The 17,111-nt window shown below is 46.5% G+C and overlaps 3 protein-coding genes across 3 annotated transcripts; 1 reads left to right on the forward strand and 2 right to left on the reverse strand.

The window, feature by feature from the left end:
* Positions 1-1,988: 1,988 nt before the first annotated feature.
* Positions 1,989-5,025, reverse strand: LOC133900833 (mitochondrial import inner membrane translocase subunit TIM14-3-like). Its single transcript, XM_062342085.1, has 3 exons — positions 4,868-5,025; positions 3,574-3,752; positions 1,989-2,365 (listed from the first exon to the last, which is right to left on the reverse strand). The coding sequence occupies exons 1-3, from the start codon at positions 4,868-4,870 to the stop codon at positions 2,209-2,211; spliced, it is 339 nt and encodes a 112-aa protein (XP_062198069.1). The 5' UTR covers positions 4,871-5,025; the 3' UTR covers positions 1,989-2,208.
* A 6,352-nt stretch (positions 5,026-11,377) lies between these two features.
* On the forward strand, positions 11,378-12,305 carry LOC133900889 (xylanase inhibitor protein 1-like). Its single transcript, XM_062342161.1, has one exon. The coding sequence runs from the start codon at positions 11,378-11,380 to the stop codon at positions 12,287-12,289; it is 912 nt and encodes a 303-aa protein (XP_062198145.1). The 3' UTR covers positions 12,290-12,305.
* Positions 12,306-13,758: 1,453 nt separating this feature from the next.
* On the reverse strand, positions 13,759-14,667 carry LOC133900822 (xylanase inhibitor protein 1-like). Its single transcript, XM_062342074.1, has one exon. The coding sequence runs from the start codon at positions 14,665-14,667 to the stop codon at positions 13,759-13,761; it is 909 nt and encodes a 302-aa protein (XP_062198058.1).
* Positions 14,668-17,111: the final 2,444 nt, after the last annotated feature.

Here is a 17,111-nt window from a genome sequence, read left to right on the forward strand (position 1 = left end):
CTAAGGTTTATTTGAAGCAATATATCTTTCTATTTAATTTTAATCCTAAGGTAAATACTTCTTTCTTGTGATGATTTAATTGCTTTATCCAGCACATCTTTTTGCAATGAGATTTGTGTTGAGAATGTTGTTGTAGAATTATCTAACAACCTCATTACACAAGATAATGATGAGCTTAAGAAAGAAGTGGAGAAGCTCAAGAAGAACTTGGCGAGTTTAAAGGGCAAAGGATATATCCAATCTCCTCAAGATAACCATGTTTTCATAGTGAAGAAGGTTACGGAGGGGTCCACCATGACATGCTTCAAATACCATCAGGAAGGTCATAAATACTTCCAATACAAACAAGTGAAAAATAAGACTAAAGAGAAGAAGATGGCGAACCTCTGCAGCAAGACCTCCAACATCTACACCAAGCCTAAATACACGATTGAGACCAAGAGCAACCACTACAAGCTCAAAAAGAAGGACAATGGTAAGGTGGTTGCACACATAGTTAGGAGAAATGATTGGAGGTGGAACTAACCCATTTGGGTGCCTAAGGAAGTCATCACCAATATGAAGGAGCCCCAATCGGTTTGGATTTAAAAAAAGACTTAAAGCCCAATACGGCTATAGGGATTTAGAGACTTAGCTCACATGATGAAGTGAAGGTTCAAGTAAATAAACCAAGTGTACAAGATGGGTGCATTGATGAAAATCATGATCATCATATACCAAAATCCCCTTCCAAAGGTAAAAAAAAGTAAATGGTAGCTAGACTTATGTTCATGTATTTTTTTTTTCTTCTAGCTTATTTGCCTTGTCTAGGATTGTATATGCTTATTTCAATTTATTACAATGCTTAGTGTAGGTTTTTATATGGTAGGTTGCTTATGTTTATCTCTAACCCATGAGTAACTTACATAGTTTATTAGTTGTAGGTTCATTTTATAGCACTAGTTTTTACAATTGGTATCTTTCATGTGCTATGATCTAATCTATAGGATAAATCGCTATTGTTATAAATAACAAGTGCATATATCTCACAAGTATTCAACACTTGTATGTATACTTTTAGGAGAGTATATTCTATAGGTTGTGATTTTGAGACTAACATGTGTTCTAAGTTGTATCTCTTGTAGTCTCATGGAGTAATTAATATGTCCTCAGAGGTATGCAATGCTTAAATATTTTGATTGGTATCATTCATTTATAGTGATATCCATATAATTGGTATCCTTTTAATTGTATCATAATTTGTGAAGCTCTCTCACATGTGCTCTAATTTTTTTCCCTTTGAGTTCAACATGTGCATATAACCTTTTTAGGAGATTATTGATAAAGGAGGAGAATTTTGATGACTAAAGCAAGATGCAAGTTGCAAGATGAACATTATGGAGGTGAGAAGAAGAAAGCTCTTGCAAGGTCGATCAAGGGAGATAGTGGCGATAGAGAATAGCTATTTTATACCTTAGGTCATAGATGTGTGTGTATATATATATATCAGAAATTAATATATATTTCACTTATAAAGAAATATATACATCTTAAAAAATAGTATATAATTATTTATAAGATATACAACTTTCTGAGATGTATGTATAACTTAACCTCCACTCTCCGCCCTTGACTCGTTATATAAACTAACCGCCAAGAGTATCATCTCCATTCAAACAAATTCAATTCCAATTCTAGCTTCAACCTCCAGCGACGAATTCTAGCTTCAAACAAAGGCACCTCACCTACGATGAATTCTAGCTTCAAGCAGGGGCTACTCACAACTTCATCCAGCTTGTACGACAAGCGGTGAGCGACCAAGATGAAAAAGCAAGTTCAACGGCATCCCTTCCGATTGCTCCTACTCTGAGATAATGCTGTGGAACATTGGCATGCCAAGTTTCACTCCAAAAATTCAACAGGAGACTCAACAGCACGAAAGACGAAGATGATCCGACGACATAAGACTGTTACTAATGGAAGAAGCATGTTGCAATGTAACCATCAAATAGAATTGGCAAACGGCACCTTCACCATGTATTGAAATCAGTTACTACATACAAGGGGCACAATTGAGACTTGATTATTATTAAATAGTGAATAACCTACTCCAAAAAGGCCCAATATTCTTTGTCCAGAATTTTTCACAACACACCAAGATTTCTATCTTCTAATGCCTGAGTCTGGAGGTACAAAATTTATCCTTTCAGTGAGAGCACAATTCTCCAATCAAAAGGCTGACCCAGCTCCTTTTGTTTTCCCCGTCATTACATCCTTTGCCTCATTAATCTTTGAAGCTAGGTAATGACTTCCACCCGCATCCGGATGATTGGCGACCATGACCCTTTTGTGCGCCTCTTTGACCTTCTCTGCATTGGCAGTTTCCCTGGAAGCATCAACGAAAATAGAGGGGTGCTTAATTTAGGCAGAGAACACCACATGTCATAAATTATAATGTAAAAATGAAATGTTGTTCAATTATCATTGTTCGCGCAGACGGTTGTCTAGCGCATCTAGACAACGACTAGACGCTAGTCGAGGGCCGTCTATCTAGCGTCTAGACGACGATTAGTCACGATTAGACGCTAGTCACGGGGTGACCGTCTGTCTAGCGTCTAGCGTCTAGGTGAACATTGTGAATTATATAGGTAAGAATGAAAATTTGTTGAATCACAAAGCAGTGACACTACTAGCAAAGCAAGAATAACTGATCAGACATGTACATATGTAAACTCTGTTTAATTTGGAAGAGCTAACGTGATATCTAATTCAGTATGTTGGCATGCAGTACAGCTGATGGAACATTTAAAACCTTTCGTATATTTGATTAAAAACACAGTATCTTTCTTTTGGTAAAGTGGAAAACAAACAAAACAATTGTTGCGAGGACAGACTGAATTTGCCAGGTAATATTTTAACTGGTACCTACATTTAATTAGCTAGGAATGAGAAATCATGAAAAGACAGATATAGTTACTCGGAAGCTATGTATCCCCAATTCCCTAACACCGCATGCTTGTAGTTGTTTACATTATGACCGACGACAAAGGGAGCAGCTCCACCACTCGATACTCAGACAATTACCTGATAGGTTGCAATTGTGGGTGTTTAAACTTTATATGCAAAAGGCCACTAGTGACAATCTAACCCACGTTTCACTGTGGCGATGGCGGTAAGAGAGAGACGCTATGTATACTGTACTCTGTCCCAGCATGCCACGTGGGGTCCTCATGAGATATCCGTATGCATAATATATTATGTGATTAGATCTCTAGAAATGTGGGGGGCGCACCTTTTTCATACAAATGGGGTAGGATTATGATTTAAGAATAAGACCTAATTAACGTATTACATGGATGAACCCTAAGCAAGAGAGATGGCAGATAGCACGTAGCCAGACGGGATCTGCATAAGATCCTTCTGTTTGTAATGTTTCTTTCACTCAACCCTTGCCATTCATAAACCCAAACGATGAGCAGCAGCCAGCTTAACATAATTTAAAGGGCACTAGAGAAATCACTATTTATATGCAAGAGAAACATAAAAAATGATAACTGTGGCATTGATATTATGTATGTTTTATGTAATGTGCACCTGACACCAAGGATTAAAGCAGCTTCTCTTCGGGTCATCGTAGATTGAAAACCACCTTCATAGAATCTGCGCATCCTTGGAACTATAGGCCTTGCCTTATAAGCTTGCCAAGCTTGGATGCTATATCTACCGGCAAGCGCAGCTGCTGCAACTGCAAGTCCTGCTATAAGTGGCGTAGCCTGCAGAAATTGAATATAAATAAATAGCAATAACTATAACTTTGTCGTCTTGCATACCCAGCTTTTTAGTTTTTTTTTTGGGGGGGGGGGGGTGGGGGTGGAGGGGGGCACTCCCTATATTCATGCATCAAAAATGAAAATAGAACCATCGAATTGTCAAATAACCAGAAGCTATAGGAATAATTAAATAAGCATATATCGATAATATGCATGAAACGACAACAGGAAATAAATTATATATTACACAGTAACCAAGTATCACGGTTATCAGATGAATATTATAGCGTTCTTAAGTAATGTTAAAGATGGCATGCATTATTTTCAATGTGGACTCATTCTAACATTACTCTAGCTACAATTACACAGCCAATGTACTAAAGCATCATTTCATCCTAAAAAGTAAAAACTTGCTTTAGCCTTTATAAGATGATAGAATCGCACAATTGTCCAACAAACATAGTGGGGGTTACCAAACACTTGCGCCCAAAACACTGTGTACAAACTATTTTTTCCATCTCCAGTTCTATTTTAATTGGATCAAGATCAACAAACCTGCATGCAGTACATTACTACATTCGTGATCGAAAGTAAAAAATTGCCAGAGCATCCAAAATCAAGCACAGAACAATGCTAAAATCACAAGAGCTTATCATCGCAGTTCCAGTTTCAGTTCCCCTAGTATACACATAACACGTCAAACACTATTTCATCCCCTTACTTCATATAAGGTGTATTTTGAGTCTAGTACGCCGTGAACGACCAGAGATGTCTTCCTCCTTGCTCCTCTCAAGGACAGAGCTAAACATAAGTCCAACAAAATTTCACCAAATCTTAGCATATGCCATAAACGACCCTATAAATAGAGCTTGAGTATTCGAGTAGAGGAACCGGCTACTTCCAGAAGAGTCTGATCCCGCTGCAAGGCTCTCGACACTAGTTCCAGTTTTTTGGGCGCAAGTATTCGGTAATCCCCACTACGCTGTTTGGTGGACAATTGCGCGATTCTGACTGCTGTAGTAAGAGCGCCATCAGCATGTTCCCTCTGCGCTCCGACGAGCAACGTGAGCCGCGAGTCAAACGAAAGAAGGCATAGATCCGAGAGAAACGAAAATTACCATGTGGAAAGGCCGTGCTCCCCTCCGCGCCGCCGACCCTAGCGCCCCCTGGGCAACGATCCCCGGAACGGCCGGGCGTAAAGAGATTGAACCTACCAGAGGAGGAAACGGCCGCCGCCTCGCTCTCCGTCAAACTTGTAGGGTTTGGAACATGGAAGGGGGCGGGGCCTGAGAGAGGAGTCCAGCAGCCCGGCTTTCTTCCATTTGGCCCAAATTGGCCCAATTTTTCAAGACTCGGTTGAACATTTTGAGGAAACTGGATTCAACATTTTGAGGTAACTGATGGCGGTTGCCTACCCAAATTTCTGTCTACTCCCCGGGCGGTGCCTGCTGCCGGACTTCACAATTAACTAATTTTGTTTTCCAAGTGGTACTATTCTCTAAAATTATAACTCTCCAGTGGCAAACTACTATATTGTTCTTTGTTTCTTTTGTACTAATAATTTATCATATTTGAAGTCAAAAAAAAACATTTTCACAATTAACTAATTTTGTTTTGAGAAATTTGTATATAGTGCACTAAAAGAGTGTTGTTTGATCTCCAACACATCACACTCGTTGATTTTTTTTGCCATACACTACAAAAACGTGGTTTGGTATAAGACACTACAACGAATAAAATATTCATAAGGTGAGTAAAAAATCATTGTTGCACTTCTCCTCATTGTCATCCGAGTCGTCCTGCTCGGCCACGCTGCTCATGCGCGTCGACCCACCCGGCGCCGAGTCAAACCCGCCATGGCGCTAGGCTGCCGCTCGCACGCGCCATTCCCGCGCGCAGCTGCCACCGTACCGCTGCTTCGCCTGCACTGCCGCTCGCGTGCGCGCTGCCACCGAGTGTGCCGCAGGCGTCACGCCGCTGGCCCATGCCACCACGCCCTCCGCCCGCCTGTGCGCACATCGTCCCAGTCGCGCCTGCATGTCCTTCTGCCCGTCGCTCGCGCATCAAGCCATCGCCAGAGATCCCTCCGCCCCGACCGGCTTTCCCCGCCCTCTCTTCGTGCATGCCGGTTGCGAGGTCTTTATGGTGCAAGCTCGCTGGGGCAGGCACACGAGAAGAGGGTGACGGCGTCGACATCAATGGGTCACCGTGGAGCTCGGGAAGGTGGCGAATCTGATGGAGCGGCGTCGAGGCGGCTGGGCGGCGGTGGACCCGAGCGGCTGTTTGCAAAGGGAAATCAGCTGGAGACACCGCGGATCGACCGTACGATGGAGAGGGCCGGCGGCGTTGCATGCGCATTGGCGCTGAACAAGATGCCTGGTGTCCTACTGTAATCGAGTGGGGCAAAAGGCGGGTGAGGTAATGGAGATGCTCATGGCAAAAAGAGAGGAGAAATAACTTCACCGGATGCAAGAACGACCAATTGCCGCGGTGGCGTTTTCCACTGGGGCTGAGAATGACGGTAATGGCGCGGCGAGGACCGGCGGTGACTTGTGATGAACGTGTCGGGCAGTGCAGGGCCACCGCCCGACCCTCTCTCCACCGCGCCGTCTGACTCTGAGCCGCCGCCAAGAGCTTCCCCTCCGGTTTCGCCCATGCTACGATATCAACGAACTGAGGAGAGAGAGGTGAGATGCTAATGAGAGAGACAAGGGCATTTGTGTCATTTTCAAAGTATTCTCTCTCCTCATTAGCTAAAAATGAATATTTTATTCGCTGCAGTGTTCTGTAGACCAAGCCACATTTTTGTAGTGTTTGACATACAAAATCGATGAGTGTGGTGTGTTGGAGACCAAACAACACTCTTTTAGTGCTATGTAGACAAATTTCCCTTTTGTTTTCCATTGGTAGCTTCTGTTGCTTTCCATTGGTAGCTTCTGTTGCTTTCCTGTGATGCAATTATTAATGAAAAAACTACCAAGATTAGGCTAACATCCAACATCCCCGTATCATCATGGAAGGACACATAGGAAATCTCGCCTATCACTTCCAGCTGCATTCGGTGTTAAGAGAGCTTCGGACTTACTCAGAGGGAAGGACACAGCTGAAGGCCTTCGGAGAGCACACACATAGCGCAACGGCATGAAGGATCCTATCTTGCAGCTCCTCGACTTAGTAAGATCGATGAATTTAAATCAGGTTATATATGTAAGCTACGGTTTTGATCATGCCCACCAAGGAAGACCCTTACACTACTGCATTGTATTCTACATACAGACTTTCAACTATGCAGGAAATCTATCTTTTCTCAACATTTTCCCATTTTGTTGTTAGCTGTTCTAAGAGCTTTTTTTTTTTTCTTTTTAGAGATGAGTTGTTCTAAGGAAGTTTAATGAGTTCTCCAAGCGTACAAGATGGAAGAAGCAATATTGCCCATCAACCATCCATGTATGTGTACCAAAGTCGAACCAGTAGAAGTAGGGGAAACTATATATTCGCATGAATCAGTTGTCCGAAATAGCCAATATTACTGGTACAATGTTGCTGGACTTATTATATTCGAACGTTTCGTACCGTACACAATTATACCTAGATTAATATGTCAATGAAATCAACTGCACCCGTATTGACAAGAAATTGCTGTTTGCTTCTGATGCTGCCGCCGAGCGCTACGCTAGCTCGTCACCTCGTATAACTTTAGTCACTCATATTGACAAGATATTCTTTATATTCTGAACAAAAAATTTCATGAGTATCATAGTTTGAAAGATAAGACGGCGTCGCAGTGTACGTAACGAGTCCATACAAGATTTGAATCCCTGGAAGTTTATTTACCTTCAGTGAGTTGCCTGCGGTGCTCAGCAGTTCTAGGCCTTCATCATCTATAAACAAGCAGCCAACCATTGCGAGGTCCTCTAGCTTCTCAAGAGTGGAGAGTGATTTAAGGGATTCATTGCTCACCTGCGAAACAAGGAGAAAGTAAATCTTAGCATTCTTGGATTTTCAGAAGCATCAGAATTCCCGAATCCCATTATGTATATATTGCAAACCAGATAGCAGGAACAAATGGGCAAGTGAACCGTAAGCTAGTTAAGTGATTTAGTCTATGGTGCATCAAATTTCCAGATAGAATCTAAGTCAACCTGAGTAATTACCACTGAATTTTAATTTTTTAACAACTCAAGCCTAAATGCATAATTACCATAGTAAATCCCAAACAGGGAATATGATTCACTGCATCATGTAAGCATTTCTTTCTTGCTCAAATCCAAAAGGATCTTCCGAAGAAGAAAACACTGAGCCAAGCAATGTCAATGTGCTTAGCATTTACAGATTAGAGAAATGTTAACCGCATTGTGTCAAGCTGAAATTTCCATAAAAATTGTGTGTGTTTCCTTAACATACAATTTTTAACGAAACACTGCATCAACAAGGAAATACACAAAGGCTTGGCCTTTCCAGCTCATTCCATTTACAGAGGCAAAATGCATCGAATGCTCGCAAATGAACTAACCCAAACCATAAGAAGATTCATAATTTCTAAAGGAAACAGCATAGTACAAACAATGCAACCTTTCCCAATCATTCTAGTCAAATCACACATGATAGAACAACACAAAATCACGAAAGCTCGTTGCTCTGCCCTTCGATTACTTGAGCCATTTCTTGGGTTTTTTGCTGCTCCTCCGCAACATGTTTGTTTCAATTGAATCAATCCAAGCAGCCTCAATATCATTCCTACACCTCCTGTTGCCAACCAAATAGACCAAACCACAATTGAGATTGTGGTGGTACCTTCAGCTAGGAGATGTGACACTCCGCAGCTCGTGGCACTTCTTGGCAAGCAGCTCAACACCAATGTCGGAGATCTCGCAACACCACTTGATGCTGAGCCTCTCCAGCCCTGGGCACCCCACAGCCACCTTCGCCAGCCCAACATTCATCACGGCCAAGCATTTGTCTAGCACCAGCTCCCTGAGCATCGCCGCCGCAGCCAGGGCGACCATCTCTCTGTCCTTGGTGACCACGTAGGGGGACAGGTTGATTGCCTGTAGCGATGGGCACACTGCCACCAGCGCCTCTAGCCCACGCCACCTGACCTTGCTCGCCCGTGCGAGCCGCACCCGTCTCGGCCAGAGCGGTGGCGAGGGATGCGTCGTCTATGCTGACACACGCGGATAGGTCAAGAGCCTCGAGCACTGAGAACGTGTGCATGACCCGCGGTAGCGCCTCGTGGCGGAGGGTCACGCGGAGTGCCAAGACGTGGCCTCGGCAGCTGGATTGAGCATCATCAAGGGGCTCGGCGGTGGTGGTGGCGTGGAGGGGATCGGCGGTGGCTTGAAGGGGCTCGGTGGTAGTAGCGGTACGGAGGAGCTTGACAGCGGCTTGGAGGGGCTCGGCGGTGGCTTGAAGGGGCTCGGTGGCGGCGAAGGCATGGAGGGGATGGGGACGAAGGAAGTCGAGGCATGCATGACCTGTTGGGTATCGACGTCGGTCTGATTTCTATACAGTTAGGGTTTGGTGGTGTTGGGCCTGTTGGGCCCAAAAGTAAAAGGTGGGCTGCAACACATCAGTGACGAGGTGTAATTACAACCGTCACTAATAATTTTATCATTAGTAACAATCTATAAAGTGCCTGTCACTGTTATCATTAGTGATGGGTCAGAGACGGCATACTACCTTTGGCATTACGACTGCGGGGGGATGTTAGTCCGTTGGCATACTATCTTCGGCTTCTTCTCCAGTCTGACCGTCTGCGATTCTCCCACTATGACTGCGGGGGGATGTTAGAGTATATTTGGTAGTTAGAATTTGTAACCTCGTACTGCCATATGTATCGGGGAGATATCTTGCCCTTCAAGTCTCTGTACTCTATTTATACCGTCCGAGAGGCTCAATGCAATATACATAATTCCACCAATTCTATTCCTCTCACACAGAGGAGTCGAAGATGACATCACAGAGGCGACAGAGCTTGGCAGCCTTGTGGTTGACAGAGCAGGACCAGAAGAGGCCAAGGCGCGCGGCGATCATTGACATGTCTATGGCCGCTGGCAGGCCTCGCTGGCAGTGTGGTCGGCCTCGACATGAGCCACCTCCTTGCTCTTTTTTTTTTTACCTCCAACAACTGCATCTCGTAGGAATATTGCCTCTAGCGCGTGTGCCCCTCGTGTAGCAGCACTGGCCTAGCCGCTCCTACCTCCCGGGAGTAACTTGCCAAATCTTTCTTGCGAAGATAAGACTCTATCTTCAAATCAATGCACCCCACCCCAAGGGTAGGCGCACAATTGGTGTCGCGCTGAGCAAGGACACCGCCTTCAGGTGTTGGCACGAGGAGCACAAGTGGTTGCTGGAGGAAGTCAAAGGTGATAGTGGTCCCCTCCAGGGCCGCGTTGAGGAGATCTACCATAGTAGCGGCCGGTAGATCCAGAGTGCAGCGGCAAGGAGAGCTGATGGGGACAGAGAGAGAGGCAGTTGGAGAAGGACCCTGAAGACAGCCGTGAGGAGGACAATGCCTTTGCTAGCCGCGGCGGCAAAAGCCACGGCCTCTTGGAGCGTGTAGGCGCGCCAAGGGGATGCGGGGGTGCACACGGGGGGCCCAAGGGGATGAAGAGGGTGGCGAAGAGGAGGGCTACAAAGAAGCAGAGGAGGTAGGGGAGCGTGAAGAGGGGAAGCGGGCGGGATTGGGCGACAGCTGTGGAGGAGGTGGTGGTAGGAGAGGAGATTGACGAGGGAGCAGCGCCGGTGGGATGGGGCAGCACTAGCGGGATGGGATGGCGCTGGAGCACTGAGATGTGGTGATTGACGAGGGGCTAAGGTTGGGGATTTGGTTGAGGACGCCGATGCGACGCGTGGGGAGGAAGAACGTAATACCATGCCCAACGAATTCCCTTCGCAACCTAGAATCCCTTCGTAACGGGATTTTCGTTCCCTTCAGCGCTCTAGCGGTTTTCTTTCACAGTTCCCTTCATGAAGAGATTCTCAAAGTCATTCCCTCCAGACGAGATTATCTCTCCTTTCCCTTTACGAATCCCTTCGAAGAGAAGATGTTAGAGATAAAGAAAAATAAAAAAATGGGAACGAAAAAAGGAATCAGGAAAGAAACAAAATGAAGGGGAAATGGTTAGGGATGGTCTAAGGATGCGGCGGCAGATAGGCGAGCGATGCGAACGTTCAAGCGCTAGAACGCGGGACGTGGAACGATATGGACCAGCGGGTTGAGGAAGACACGAGACACGGAACAATGTGGGCAATCGGGCGGACGAAGGAGCAGGCGATGGGCAGAGGAATCGGCAGAGTACTGGCAGACGAACATGCCTTATGGCTTTTTTAAGTAGGAAGAAATATGCAACTGTTTCATTTATACGTCCTACTTATGCTTACTTTGAAAACAATGTGATATGCTAGCTACTATGTAATATATATTACATGATCCCAAACAAGAATCTCGATCGATCGCACACAAGTTGAACCATATCCCGGCGCACACAAGAAAAGACATGTCTATTGCCAGATCGAGGGGCCAACAGATCAAAGAAGGACGCTGGTTGCCTTGCCATGTCGTCTGCTCGTAACTTAAGTATTCTTTACAAGAAGTGCTCCAGATCACAAGAGGGATTGGAGACGAGATGGCAACGTTCCGGCGCCGTTCATCTCTCCTGCCGATACTTCCCTTCCTAGTACTGTTGCTCGCCAGCCCGGCGGTCGCCGGCAAGACAGAGCAGCTCACCGTCTTCTGGGGCCGCAACAAGGACGAGGGCTCACTTAGGGAGGCCTGTGACGCCGACACCTACACCACGGTGCTCATTTCCTTCTTCAATGTCTTTGGACACGGCAGGTACTGGATCGACCTCTCCGGCCACAACGTGTCCGCCGTCGGCGGCGACGTCAAGCACTGCCAACAGGCCAAGAACGTCACCGTGCTCCTCTCCGTCGGCGGCGACGGCGACCGGTACTCCCTCCCGACCGCCAGGTCGGCCAGGGACGTTGCTGACCACCTGTGGCACGCCTACCTCGGCGGAGGACGTCACGGCGTGTTCCGTCCATTCGGCGACGCCGTGCTCGACGGCGTCGATTTCTACATCGACCACGGCGGGTCGGAGCACTACGACGAGCTGGCCCGGCGCCTCGCGGGGTACAGACACCGTGGCAAGAAGGCGGTGCTCCTGACGGCGACGCCGCGGTGCATGGACGGCGGGCAGGGCACGAGCGGCGTCGACGCGGCGCTGGCGACGGGGCTGTTCAGGCGCATCCACGTGCGGTTCTACAACGACACCATGTGCTCCTTCAACGCGGCGGAGAAGCGGCCGTTCTACGGGTCGTGGCTCGGGTGGACGGAGCGGTACCCTCAGGCGAAGGTGTACGTCGGGCTGCCGGCGGCGCGGGACGCGGCGAGCGACGGTTGGGTGGACCCGAGGACGCTCTTCTTCGACGCGCTGCCGCTGGTGCAGGACACGGCCAACTACGGCGGCGTCATGCTGTGGAACCGCTACTACGACAAGAGGGATCGCTATGGCCTGCGCATCAAGCTCATGGTCTGATCGATCCAGTTTGACGACCCACATCCATGATCCATGTGGCTACGGAGTGGTCTGCTGCATACGAGTCACTTGCCACTGTCTGCATGTGTGAATGTCTGTTCAAAGCTGTTTGTGTCATCCCTCAAAAAGAAATTGTTTGTGCCAATCACATACAGCTAGCTAATAAGCTTGGTGTGGTCGAATAATTAAAAAATTGTTGAATTTGCTCTGTGTTGACTCTGATCTTATTTGACTTGACTCGTTCGCTCTTGGATCCCCTGTTTTGTGCTTAAACTACGAGCAATTCTGCTTTTGAAGCACAGTGGAGGGGGTAGCCCTAAGCATAGTGGATCTGGTCATGTTCACACTTGTTTTCGGTCAAGGACACCAACTGGACCGATCCGGTCAACGCCGATGAGTAGACTTTTGTGCGGTCAACGATCTGTATAAATTGCCTTGTTTGCTCTTGGTATCTTGTCTGAACACAAGGGCACATATAACTGCTGGCCAGATTGATCCGTACGTGTTTTAGTGGCTGCAGCAACATATACACAATATCGGTTCCACGGCGAAAGATGAACAAAATTTCACCTACCATGCACCAAAACATCTAAAAAGAATCACGAAGACTACAGGAAATAGATCTCGGCAGCATCCTACAAAATTCGCAAAAAAAAAAAAAAACTGCAGAGAGAGAAATTAAAAAAGCAGGTTGATGCTACGGGAGGAAGATGCTCTCGTTCACTTTTTTCTTGCACTGCAGATTTGCCAAAACATGTTGTACGGGGGCAAGACCTAGCTCTATAGGAGCCCCCACTTAGTTTTATTGATTTAGTAGATTATAGATGTTTTTTATTGTAGCTCTAGTATTACTACTATAGTTAGCAGACCCTCGCTCGATTTTTAGGCTGAGTCTGCCCCTATATGCACCACAATTGGTTTGCAAATACCCCCATCATCTCCATCCTCTAGCTACTCAGCAGTGCCTTTCTTCATCGAAATAATCTTCTTCATGTGTCGGAGCATTTGACGGTGAGAAATGGCTGGAATTTTAATCAAGCAGTCCAATGGAGACCCTGCAGATCAAGGTTTATCCACTTATTCGTCATGATTATCCACAGAGCAAAAGCTGGATACTTCCCCGAAATCAAATAATGGCTAGAGTCTATTTCTTAATTTCGCCAGTTTTTTTGTTCTTTCTTCTGTTGTAGACAATTTACTCAGTGAGGACTTGCCCTATGGTCCAAAAAAAGAGAGAAATTAAAAGTGAAATCAGGCATGCATGTATTCACGAATTTATTTGACTACGAATTAATAAACATGCAACTGGAAATCTCAGTATGGATCTCCTTTTATTGGTACACACATATGATGAAGTAGCATTCTTGCACAAGCACACATACAAGCACACGTAGCTAATACTGAATTACTGATACATATGATAACTACCGGTCCTCAATTGAGCTAGGAAGCTCAAGCGATCATATATGTTAAGCCCAGTATTTGACGGCGGCGCCGTATCTGGTCTGCTTGTCGTAGAACCTGTCCCAGAGCATGATGCCGCCGTAGTTGCCCGCTTTCTGCACGTTGGGCAGCAGGTCATAGTAGAGCGCCTCCAGGGACACCTTGTCGCCGTACTTCCCGGGCACGTTCGCCGCCGCCAAGCCGAGGTACACCTGGCTCCTCGGGTACCTCGCCGTCCACTTGCTCCACTCCTCTATCACCCCGCGCAGGCCGGCGCGGTTGTACGAGCATCTCGCGTCGTCGTAGAACCGAACGTGCAGGCGCTCGAACAGCCCCGTTGCCAGCGCCCTCTCCACGTGCCAATCCGGGAACGCGCATCGTGGCGTCGCCGTGAGGTGCACCTTCTTGCCACGGCCGCTGTACCTGTTGAGGTTCCGGGCCAGCTCGTCGTAGTGGTCCGGCGCTCCGCGGTCGATAAAGAAGTCGATGCCGTCGACCACGGCGTCGCCGAACGGTCGGAACACGCCGTTACGTCTTCCACCGAGGTAGACGTTCCACAGGTGGTCGGCGACGTCCGCTGCGGACCTGGAGGATGGGAGGGAGTAGCCGTCGCCGCCTCCACCAATGGAGAGGAGCACAGTGATGTGCCTGGACTGGCAGTGCTTGATGTCGTTACCGACGCCGGGCACCGGGTGGCCGGAGAGGTCGGTCCAGTACCTGCCGTGGCCGAACACGTTGAAGAAGGACATGATGACGGTGGTGTAGAGGCCGGTGTCGCAGGCCTCACGGAGGGAACCCTCGTACTTGTTCCGGCCCCAGAAGACGGTGAGCTGGCCGGTCTTCCTGGCCGTGGCTGGACCGGCGAGGAAGGAGAGGACGAGGGCCAAGAAGAGAAGAGCGATGGCAGATGAACGGCGTCGGAACGCCATGTCCATCTGACCCTTACTACACTGAATGATCAGTCAGAACTCAGGACTACACTTGCCTGTGTGTGATGCAGATGCAAACCAGTAGTAGTGTTTGCAATTGCAGTGATGGATCGATGATGTTGCGAAGGATGGCAAGGCCAGGGCAACTCTATATATAGACGAGAGGACTTACGTGCATGCAGCGAGAAGTTGTTGATGGATCGAGAGGTAAAGGCATAAACTAATCTAGCTTCTAGACCTAGCAACAGTCTTTTCTTGTGTGCCGCGCGCAGCTGCATGGATGCAGAGAACGAAACGCCATGAAGGATATATCAAGCCTCATGAACAAGCATCAAGAAAATACCGTCCCGTGACACAGTCCACACGTATGGTGGCGTAACCATGCAGCCATGCATACGAAGATCAGATCCAAAACAGGTGAACACTGAAGCCACACGAATTAGCAATGAACCCACCATTGAAGTTTCGCTACGATCCCGTCAATCTTACTTTGTCCTCTCACAGGCACAATGTAGCAGTGCTGCAGATAACATATATATGATAGTAAACTAGTTTAAAATAAAATATTTTCTTGCTCGCAAAAAAAACACATTTGCAACCGTTTCATCTTAAAAAAACAAAACAAAAACAAAACAAAATCAAAGCCGCTTTTCATGCCCACGGTATTTGTGTGGAGATTTTTTTTTTTTAAACACCCGTACGACTCGTAGATGCACGCACATACTCGTACAACACCTACTGAAGACTAGAGATGCATAGCTTGAAGATTGATAAAGTCACCACACGTCGATGGATACGTCGTCTACCACTAAAACAAAATTCCACTTTGATGAGACACACAAAAGGTAAACATAGAGTTTGATCGATCCTTGGTGTGTAGGAGTAAAACCACCTTTACTAACCATCCAAACCAAGGCTTGGTTCTCTTGTGTGGACATGATTGAGTTTTCATAAGAAATACATGGTATAAAATTACAAAGGAAAGGGTAACTGCCACTGATGAAACTCAAGGTGGTGTCGGTGCTTTCCACTACTACGTAATATTGCCGGTTTTAGAACCGATAATGAATTAGTGGTAGTAATAATCCACGATTATCATTGTTGGCTCCAAAACTGGCAATGATGACACAACTATTACTGCCGGTTCATGCATTGAATCGGTAGTGATAATTTATCCACATGTGTAAAAATACTCTACTAGGAACTCTTCAACACGGGGATTTGTTTAAAGTTTGATCTCATGTTAAAATATTCGTGGTAGAGTATTTTATATCTAAATAAATGACAAAATATTCCAGTAGAGTACTTTAAATCTAAAATCGTGGCAAAAACTCAATCAGCATTAGATCAATGTGCTCTATGGTGCAAAATTGCTCAGAGCTCCTAGCTCCTGGTAGAGCAATTTTGCACCATAAGGCACACTGATCCCCATACTAAAGCTTGATCCTAATTTGAAAACACAATCATCTTGAAGTGATTGTATTTTTTTCCACTCGTTTAGATCATATTATTGCCACATTCTTGAACACTCAACTTGCCACTCGTTTAGTTGGGGAGATAGAGATGGGGAGATAGGATGGCGTGGCCATGGTCGGCGATGGCTCGAGAGATGGGGAGACAGGACGACTAGCTCAGGAGATGGGGAGATGGGGCGACGGGCTCGGAAGATGGAGCATTTGGCTGTAGATATGGGGTGACCGGCTCGGGAGATGGGGCGATGGGCTCGGGAGACAGAGAGACAGGGCGGGGTGGCCACAACGTCGACGACGGCTCGGGCAATGGGGAGATAGGGCGGTGCGGCCATAAGGTTGGCAATAGCTTGGGAAATAGGGAGACAAGGCGATGGGCTCAGGAGACGGGGAGACAAGGTGGCATGACCACGAGGTTGGTGATGGCTCGGGAGATGGAGAGACGGGGAAGATGGGCCCGAGAGGTAGTGATGATCGAAGTAGCGACAGTGACTATCACCCCACTTCGACCGTCACTACCCATCGGGATCGATTTTCTAGAGAGTGAAGTGAGATGTGGAGTGGAGTGAGGGGGACAGGCTTGGGATTTATAGAATGATTATCACTGCCAATTTGAAATACAAATCGGCTGTAGGTTCGTATTAGCTCAATTATTGATTTGTCGGTGAGCTTATGAATCCGCAGTGATAACTCTTAGCATTGTAATCTAGAGTGAAAGAGGGACAAAGATGATTCTTTCTGTAATAGTGTCACTTCCTCTCCCATTTGGTATGGTGGGATTCATTTTGTGTGTGTGTGTGTGTGTGAAGTTCATGTGCCAGATCTGATGAGCCTGATAAAATTTGGATATGAAGTTTTATTCAATTTCTATTACATTTTTTCATCAATAAAATGAGAAGGAATTCACGGACTAATTTTCTCTCTCTGTTTTCCACTCTTAAATTATTGATTCTCTACGTTCTTGTTCAGCTCATTATAGCT

Source organism: Phragmites australis, chromosome 19 (assembly GCF_958298935.1).
Source record: "Phragmites australis chromosome 19, lpPhrAust1.1, whole genome shotgun sequence".
NCBI lineage: Eukaryota > Viridiplantae > Streptophyta > Magnoliopsida > Poales > Poaceae > Phragmites > Phragmites australis.